The sequence below is a fragment of the Bactrocera dorsalis genome, chromosome 1 (genome assembly GCF_023373825.1).
Source record: "Bactrocera dorsalis isolate Fly_Bdor chromosome 1, ASM2337382v1, whole genome shotgun sequence".
Lineage (NCBI taxonomy): Eukaryota > Metazoa > Arthropoda > Insecta > Diptera > Tephritidae > Bactrocera > Bactrocera dorsalis.
Window position 1 is genome coordinate 22,854,318 of NC_064303.1, and position 10,200 is coordinate 22,864,517.

At 37.9% G+C, this 10,200-nt stretch overlaps 1 protein-coding gene across 1 annotated transcript; it reads left to right on the forward strand.

Annotated features, from left to right (window-relative positions):
* The first annotated feature begins 2,192 nt into the window (after positions 1-2,192).
* LOC115065937 (uncharacterized) lies at positions 2,193-8,789 on the forward strand. The gene is made up of 2 exons (XM_049461975.1): positions 2,193-4,123; positions 7,937-8,789. Exons 1-2 carry the CDS (start codon positions 3,107-3,109, stop codon positions 7,961-7,963), a joined length of 1,044 nt encoding a protein of 347 aa, XP_049317932.1. The 5' UTR covers positions 2,193-3,106; the 3' UTR covers positions 7,964-8,789.
* Positions 8,790-10,200: the final 1,411 nt, after the last annotated feature.

Sequence of the window (10,200 nt, forward strand, 5' to 3'; positions counted from 1 at the left end):
CCTCTTTTGAGTTCAACTTTACACCAACAACGGCATTCGCCATGGACAGGAACAGATGGTAATCACTTGGCGCTATACCCGGGCTATGTGGTGGACGCGATGAAACCTCCCATCCGAGCTCATGTAGCTTCCGATGAGTCATCAACAAAGTGTGTGGTCTGGCGTAGTTCTGTTGGCCAATTCTGGACGCTTCTGGTCGATTGCCTGCTTCAAGCGGTCCAGTTGTTCGCAGTAAAAGTTTCCTTCTTGGTTTTACCAACTTCGTGACAAACTTAATATACATTAAGTTGTGTTTAGGGTATAAAAGCAATATCAACATGTGTCATTTCACATATAGGTGCGATAAATAAATATTTCTGCTGCGCCATGAGTCAAATTTACAGCCAAATTACCTAACTTTCATAAGAATATTTAAGCAAACAAAAAAGAAAAAAACGAAAAGAAAAATACAAGAATAATAATAATAAAAGACGTTAAATATTGCTCGTAAAGTGAGCATGCCGCGGCAATAAAAAAACCTCAGTGTCAAAAAATTTCACCTGAAATTTACATTTTAATTAACGCGAGGCGAACAAATACACATACTTATGTATACAGATACACTTCCAAACTCAAATATGAATATAGGTACATACATATGTACATAACCTGCGCTTGTTTAATAATAAAAGAAATTCAAAAATATTTTAATATTTAATTTGGCTGGCGATGCGCTACAGTTCGTAATGAATTGAATAAAGTTGTTAAATTGATAGGCGCTGCTGAGGGCGATGGCAGTGGTCTAGGGTAGCGGGATGTGCGACCAATTTGCACGCATTTGATTTTAAGTCATTAAAAATTCAAAGCCACTAATGAAGTGTATTACGAGTGTAATAAAAAAACATTTTATGGCAATACCAAATTATGGCACCTTAATGCCAAAGCCGCCTCAACAGCACGCAATAAAATGTCAACAATAATGACAACAGCAAGGAAAACAATAAAATCTTAAATAATAATAACAACCTGAGTGTAAGCTTGCGATCGTTTTGGTTGGCGTTGTGGCTGCTCAGAGCCAACGTGTGGTTGTCAGGAGCTCATGAATGAGATTTCGTGATTTTTAATGGATTTTCTGAAATAAAGAGGTAACTCAGTTCCAAAATTGATTTCACTGTTTTAGTTTACTCTGAGAAGATATAAAAAAAGATATATTGAAAGATTTTATTGCTTTTATTTGGATGGACGTAAGTTTTCTAAGTTTGGTTTTAGGTTTGGTTATGTTAGGTATATTCGCCACCAGACTGTGTCTAGTGAATATTTTCGTGTTCCTACAGTCTCTTCTAACATGAATTAGTTGGAACTTTTTGTATTTTTGACTTGTCACCCAGTAGAAGAAAAATTGCTCCTTCTTTGCGACATTCACCTCTGCGTGAAATACAAGGATAGATCCAAGGTAAAAAGATTAAAAAAAACAGAACAAATGGTGTTTTCGGCAAAATCAATTTATTTATTCAAACTAGTCTCCTTCTGCTTTAATACCGCTTTTTGCATGGTACAAAAGCATTTCGAACGAGTATTTCAGCTTGATGGCCGGTAAGGCCGTCAGTATGCCGGTGCAAACTACGAGTATGTGAATTGCCTCTACGTCTGCAAAAACGCTTTCCTTTCATGATGTATTTTTGTATTTTTTCGTAAAGAAAGTAGTCACACGGTGTCATATCAGGTGAATAAGGCGAGTGATTAATGGTCACGGATTTTGATTGGCCCACATGTTGATCATCACTTATAACTTAACTTCCAATCAATGAAATGTCATGAAAATCTCATTGGACGATCGATAAAGATAGGAGATTCTAACGCACCAGTCAACATATAGGTGGCGCCACCAGGGGCTAGATTCAAAAGGGCCTATTTACTTTGGAATGCACCTTGTTCGAAACTTTCGAAACTTCTTGGGCGTAAGATTAAATACCTTGAGTCAAAATAGTTTGTGCAAAATTTCACTCTAATATCTTTATTGATGTTTGATTTGTACAGTGAAAAGTAAAAGAATTAGATGGAAGTTTGCTATATGGGAAGTAGGTATGGTTGCGTCCGATTTCGTCTATTTACCCAATGTGTCTACACGATTTAAGTCTTTTCGAATATTTCAATGTCATTACGAGCACAAAATAACTTTTTCCAGATTATTATTAATTATAAAAAAAAGTTACTGTTCGGAGCAGCTCCTTTCACTATGGAACTACCAATAATGAGTAGTATTAATCTTAAGTTATTATTTATACTTAAATTAACTAAATTAATACGCACACGTATATTCCGCCAACTGTGGTGAGAAAACATTGTAAATATTAAATACTTTATATTAATTGTTATCTGGTCACTCTAATTGTGCATATCCACCACACATTACTCGTTATTCTAATTCCTCATTTCCCTTTATCCTTTAATATGTTTATACATACATACATGTTAGAACAATTAAGCTTAGCTTTGCCTAAGCCTAGCATCTTAGTTATCAGTTCGCTTTTTACATTCGATACCGGCACACGCATTATTTTCTTGTTCGGTTCTTATACTCGCTACCTGCAGACAGGCAGGCATTTCACCTAATAAACCACCAGCCACGTAACTTTCTACTTGTTGTATTATATATATTTATATTAATAAATATTTTGTAAATATATATCGTCGTTGTTTTATATCGCGATTCGAAGCTATCAAAAAAGCTTGGTAGCTCAACATTTTGGTGACCCCGACGTGATCGCTGTGTGTGTTTATTGGTGATATAGTTATACTTAACATTAACTATCAAACTATTAGTTCGTGCGCCACCGTGCTAGTGTAACATTAGTGTGGACATATTTTGCAGTGAACAATAGATAAATCAAACTCGTGGTTTAAAACCTATTTGATTTGTGGCAAAATAGTGGCGTGATTTCTAGAAAGCGCTACTACGGTAAATTTGGATATTTAAGCGAAAACATTTCTAACGTAACTTAATACCGTAAGCACCGTTTATCGGGTGCCGCTAATTTCTTCAACGGTTCGGTACGGTTATCCGCTATACATTACCGCGCTGATCACCTAACCTTGTTTAATTTTTAATTGGCTAAATTTTTTGGATATGTCGTTAAACCAATCAATCGGTGGTACTCCAGCTGGAGACATTCCTGCCAATGCGAGTCCCATAAGTCAGCATTCACCAATGGGCAGGGTGACATTTTTGAAGTTGAAGACACAGGCCATGTATAAGCGCCTTGAATGCATAAGTGCTGATATGGACTCGGAGCGGTTGCAAAGCATGGACGAGTATGCTTTAGCGGCAATAATTGATTCAGTTAACGAACTGAAATCGAATTTCTTGGCTGCACACACAAGCTTGGAAGAGCATGACTTTGAATCTATTGGAAGTGATTTACTTACACAATTTGATACGAATTTGGTTCAGTTGAAAGCTACCCTACAACGTGAAATTGGAAAGCGTAGCGCTTCTCAACATTGTTCCACATTCAAGATGAACAGCAATGAATTCCAGCCTATTATTGTGAATACTAATCGTTCTCGTTTGCCTCAATTAACGTTGCCTAAATTCAGTGGATCTTATATAGAGTGGACAAATTTCTATTCGATGTTCTCATCAGTCATCGATAAGGACAGCGACCTAAGCGATGTGGACAAATTGCAACATTTGCGTTCCTGCTTGAGTGGTGCTGCTCTTGACACCATACGATCGTTGGAAATAAATGAGGCTAATTATAAAATCGCATTAGATCTTCTCATTAAACGATTTGATAATAAACGTCTTATTTTTCAGGCACATATCAGGGAGATTTTCGGGATGGACAAAGCAGATGGTACTGTCAGCAAGCTGCGAGCGTTGTCGGACAAGGTCAATTCGCATATATGTGCGTTGCAGTCACTTGGCTCCAAAGAGCAAATAGCGGACTGCATAGTGGTACAGTTTTTAACGCAAAAGTTGGACAAAGTAACTCAAGCAAAATGGGAAGAAAGTTGGTCAATAAACGAGTTACCATCGTGGGAATCATTAGCTGCATTTTTAGAACATCGATGTCGTACCCTCGAGAACGTAGAGCATGCATTACAAACACAAGCTGAAACATTTGGTAAAACCGGAAAAACCGTGAGTACACATCAAAGAAAATCCTTTGTTGCTTCAAATAGCTTACTGGGTGTTTGTGTATTTTGTGGAAATGCTGAACATTTGATTTATAATTGCCAACGGTTTTTAAATCTTTCGCCTAATATTCGTCAGAAAGAAGTTAAGAAACTTTTACTATGTTTAAACTGTTTAAAGAAAGGCCATCAGATGCGAGACTGCAAATCTAGTAATTGTCGAAAATGTCATTCAAAGCATCACACGCTTTTACATTTTAATCGGTTACCATCAGTTAATAGTAACGATTTACCATTAGTATCGAACTCTGTCCAAGCTAATGCCATGACTGCAACGCTGCCAACGCAGCCTGACATCTCTGCTTCCCGATCTCCATCTGATGTTGTGCTTTTAGCAACAGCAATCGTTTTAGTAAAGAATCGTTCCGGAACTTTCGTACCTTGTCGCTCACTTTTGGACTCTGGCTCACAGATTCACTTCGTCACAAGTCGCTTCGCAAACCAACTTCAACTGCCTAAATCTAAATCCTTCGCTTCGGTTTCTGGAATTGGAGATGCCAATTTTCCAACAGACGGATGCTCAGTTAATCTCGTACTAAAGTCGCGGACTTCAGATTATTCAACAAACATTACTGCTCTTGTCGCTCAAACGATTACTGATAATCAACCGGGAACTTCAGTCATGACCGATGATTGGAATGTTCCTTCGAATATCCAACTAGCCGATCCTGCTTTTAACATACCACAACGCATCGATATGCTCATCGGAGCAGGACTCTTCTTCGAACTCATTTGTGTGGGGCAGATAAAGTTGGCACCTGGGTTACCTATTCTTCAAAAAACTCGACTGGGATGGGTTTTGTCTGGTGGTTGGCAGCAAACTCCTAAATTATCGACATTTATTGTAAGCCAGAGATCTTCTAGTGGAATTGATAACGATATCCAGTTAGACAAATTAGTTCGCCGCTTTTGGGAAATCGAACATATTCATGAACCAATTACCAAAACTTCTAAAGAAGACCTCGAGTGTGAGGAACATTTCAAAAATAATTATTTACGCTTACCTTCGGGCGAGTATTCGGTTCGCTTACCCATTAAGTGCAGCTTAGATTCACTTGGAGATTCATATTTAGCTGCTAGACGCAGATTCGAGAATATTGAACGCAAATTTAGTAGAAATCCTAATTTGAAGGCGAAATATAGCTCATTCATGAAGGAATATGAGCACCTTGGTCATATGTCGTTAGTTTCTGAAAGAATGATTTCCAAGTGCAAGTACTTTCTACCTCATCATTGCGTTATTAAGGATGATAGTACGTCGACGAAGTTGCGAGTTGTTTATGACGGTTCTGCGGCTACAACTTCAGGGTTATCACTAAATGACATACTCATGACTGGTCCTACCATTCAACCCAAACTTTTCAACATTCTCGTTCGTTTTCGTACCTTTCCAATTGCACTCACTGGGGACATTTGCAAGATGTATCGATGCGTTCGCGTAACACCTCCAGATAATATGCTTCAGTGCATACTATGGCGAGATTCCCCAGAAGAAAAATTACGTATATACAAGTTAGACACGGTCACATACGGCACCAAGCCTGCTGCGTTCTTGGCTATACGAACTATGCATCAGCTAGCATTAGATGAATCCTCATCTTATCCACTTGGTTCAGAAATCGTTCTTCGCGATTTCTATGTAGATGATCTTATCTCTGGAGGAAGTTCAGTAGAGGAAGTACAACAAATCAGGCAACAAACTACAAACCTACTTTCTAAAGGTCGTTTTCAGTTAAGAAAGTGGTGCTCTAACAACTCAGATGTTCTCAGCGAAATTCCTGTTGCTGATAGAGAAAGTTTTCTTAGTTTCGATGAATCCAGCGATATTGTCAAAACTCTTGGACTTGTTTGGAATCCATCGAAGGATGTCTTTTTGTTTAAATATAAACCTCAGCAAACATCGGAAAAATGTTCCAAGCGTTCCGTATTGTCTACCATAGCACGTTTCTACGACCCATTAGGTCTGATTGGTCCTACACTTACGAGAGCTAAAATACTATTGCAAAGGATGTGGAGAGACAAGCTTGATTGGGATGAAAGCTTACCACTTTCCATATGCACAGCATGGTTAGCATTTTGTAACGATTTTATTGATCTTCAACACACTTCATTTCCGCGCTATGTTCTTCAGCCTGGCGCTACTGTTCAAATACATGCATTTTGTGATGCCAGCCTGGAGGCATACGCCGCTTGTGTTTACGTTCGCTCTATTAAGCATGATGATATTAAAGTCCACTTGTTATGCTCCAAGGCTCGTGTCGCTCCTCAGAAAATGCTGACGGTGCCAAATTAGAGCTTTGCGCGGCCGCCTTACTGGCGCAATTATTATCTGAATTAAGGTAAATTAATATATTTGATTGCTCTTATAATTGCTGGTCGGTATAGTCAGTGGTTCTCTCATGGCTGCGAGAGGAACCCTCAAAGTTCAACGTATTTGTTGGCAATCGAATTTGCGCTATACAACAACTAACTGAAGGTATGCAGTGGAGTTAAGTTCCCACCTCCATGAATCCAGCTGACATCCTTTCAATGGGCGCTACACCAAAGGAGCTTCTAAGGTCAAGGCTTTGGACGTATGGTCCACAATTTTTGGAAAACGTCGAATCCTCGTGGCCACAACCATGCGCATCTCACATATCTCTACCAGAAACTCGTCAAAAGGTTTTGCACATCTCATCTGATAGACCCGACATAACTTTTTCGTTCAAATATATCAACTCGTTCGGAACAATGCAGCGTATCTTTGGCTATATATACAAATTTATAAAATCGAAAAGATCACAGCTCACAACTACAGATATCCATCGTGGGACTCAATTGCTCATACGCCTAGTCCAAAGAGCGCAATTGTGGTCAGAAATCGTCGCCCTGAAGAAGAACAACTTTGTACACACATCAAGTAAAATCGCTTCGTTATCGCCATTTTTGGATGATTTTGGAATTATACGAGTTGGAGGTCGTTTAAAGAACTCAACATTAGACTTTGAGGCACGTCATCCAATGATTTTACCAAAGGATCACCCACTGACGTCGTCAATAATCACTCATTTTCATCGAAAGTATCACCATGCAGGTCCTCAGTCTCTACTTGCCTCCATTCGTATGCAATTTTGGCCTATAGGTGGCAGAAAAACTATTGCGAGTGTTCTACGAAAATGTATTATATGTTGCAGATCGAAACCACGCCTCGTCGAGCACATCATGGCTGACTTGCCTAAGGAACGCATCCACGCATCTCGGCCCTTTATCGTTACGGGCATAGACTACTGTGGACCATTTTATTTCAAACCCGAAACGCGTAAGAAAGCACCTCAAAAATGCTATGTTAGCGTATTCATTTGCTTCGCCTTTACTACAAAATCTGTGTGGATGGAACTGGTGAAAGATCTTTCAACAGGCTCTTTTCTTGATGCACTTAAGCGCTTTATAGCAACTCGTGGCATACCAAGTTGCATTTGGTCAGACAATGCTACAAATTTTGTTGGCGCCAAGAACGAGCTGAAGGATTTACGCGAGCTATTTTTTAGTGAAAATCATCGCAACCAAGTTCACGCTTACTGCCTTAATAATGGGATAGATTGGCGTTTTATACCTCCTCGATCACCACATTTTGGCGGTCTGTGGGAGGCAGCAGTAAAAATGGCAAAAAAGCACTTCTATCGCTCCGTTGGTTCGTCGCTTCTTGGTTTTGAAGAATTACGCACCTTAGTATTTCAAATCTCAGCAGTAATTAATTCAAGACCTCTTGTACCACTTTCAGAAAATCCAGAAGATCTTGATGTACTGACGCCCGGACATTTTCTCATTGGTGGTCCTCTTATCGCTATTCCTGAGCCGAACCTCACGCATCTAAACTGCAATCGTTTAGACCGCTGGCAGCAGGTTACCTACATACAACAAATATTTTGGAAGCGATGGAGTGAAGAATATCTTACTATTCTACAACAACGAGCAAAGTGGCGTAAACCACACCCAAACATTGCAGTCAATGACATCGTATGCATCAAAGACGAAAATTCAGCACCTCTTAAATGGCCCTTGGGTCGTGTTACAGAAGTTGTCACTGGGACAGACGGGGTTGCAAGAGTAGCCGTTCTTCGTACGTCTACCGGCATGATGCGTCGAGCTATCAATAAACTGTGCGTTTTACCTGTCAAAGATTCTTTTGAAAGTTAGACCTTTCAACGGGTGGAGGATGTTCGGAGCAGCTCCTTTCACTATGGAACTACCAATAATGAGTAGTATTAATCTTAAGTTATTATTTATACTTAAATTAACTAAATTAATACGCACACGTATATTCCGCCAACTGTGGTGAGAAAACATTGTAAATATTAAATACTTTATATTAATTGTTATCTGGTCACTCTAATTGTGCATATCCACCACACATTACTCGTTATTCTAATTCCTCATTTCCCTTTATCCTTTAATATGTTTATACATACATACATGTTAGAACAATTAAGCTTAGCTTTGCCTAAGCCTAGCATCTTAGTTATCAGTTCGCTTTTTACATTCGATACCGGCACACGCATTATTTTCTTGTTCGGTTCTTATACTCGCTACCTGCAGACAGGCAGGCATTTCACCTAATAAACCACCAGCCACGTAACTTTCTATTCGTTGTATTATATATATTTATATTAATAAATATTTTGTAAATATATATCGTCGTTGTTTTATATCACGATTCGAAGCTATCAAAAAAGCTTGGTATCTCAACAGTTACCTTCGGTAAATTTTACTTCGGCAATATTTTTCTTCTAAGAGGGTTTTTGTCTTAGTTGCCTATCTGTTGACACACGGTGGTTCAGAATTCACATTTAACAAGAATTAAAGTTTTATATAAAGTGCTTTCAAACATAATTACTACATATGAGAAACGCTTGAAGTACCTTTCGTAGAGTCATGTGATGTACTCGTATAGTAAATCGCTTTTAAAAATTTGGCTCGAGTAAAGCTTCACTTTTGTAGTACAAGAAGTAGTATTCAGAATATATGTAAATTGATTCGGCTGAAATAGATATAAATATTATGTTAGTATATATTATATAGCATTCGAATAACTAACACACTCTTTTTAAAGACAAGATTTTTATACAACACATCGAGTTTTAAGAAAAATGAATCTTCATTAATTTTTTTGTGAACCACCCTGTTTCATATCCCCCATGACAATCTTACCGCATTGTTAATTTTTGAAATGATTGAGGCTAATCGTGTTAACGCATGAAATAAAGGCAATTACTGTCGTATATCTACGATTTTACTATAAGTAAAATGATATAAATTTAAAAGCATCGATGTGTGTCAACGTGTGTATATTAAGCAAGAATACGTATATTTAAATTAAGTCTTAATGCGTTGAAGCATTTAAAATTTGTGTCTGGCACTTAAAAGAACCGCAACATAATTTAAATATCAAATTGTTTTGCCAATGAAATGGTGATAAAAATAAACGATATAAAAATCAGTAAGGAAGTGCCAAGTTTGGGTGATCCGTTGTGTGGTTGGCTTTGTTTAGAACAGCATTTCTGAAACTATTAAAACCCCGTTATAGTAAAATAGTCATATGGTAATAAATGTATGAAATTAGAAGGTTAGTATAAATAACGTTTGTAATTCCTCTCTGATCTATAACTTTGATCAATATTCGTATTTGAACTAATCCAGTTATCTCAGTCGATTTCTTCAATCGAATCGAATCGCTGGTGTTTTGCAAAAAAAGCTTTCCATTTCTGTAGCGGATGATTACTGGTGATGAAATTTTTTTCAAAAATTATTTATTTATTCATGAATATCTATTTTGTTACCTTCAAAGTAATTCCGATGAGATATTATAAACTTGTGCTAACGGTTTTTCCAATCTTCGAAGCACTTCAAAAAATCATCTTTTTTTTATCTTCTTCAGCTCCTCCTTCGATCTGTAACTTCCTCTAGTTCTTTATAACTTCTAAAATTACCTTCGATTTTATGGTTTAGATATACATATATACACGTCAAGCTGAATGTTATTAGGAC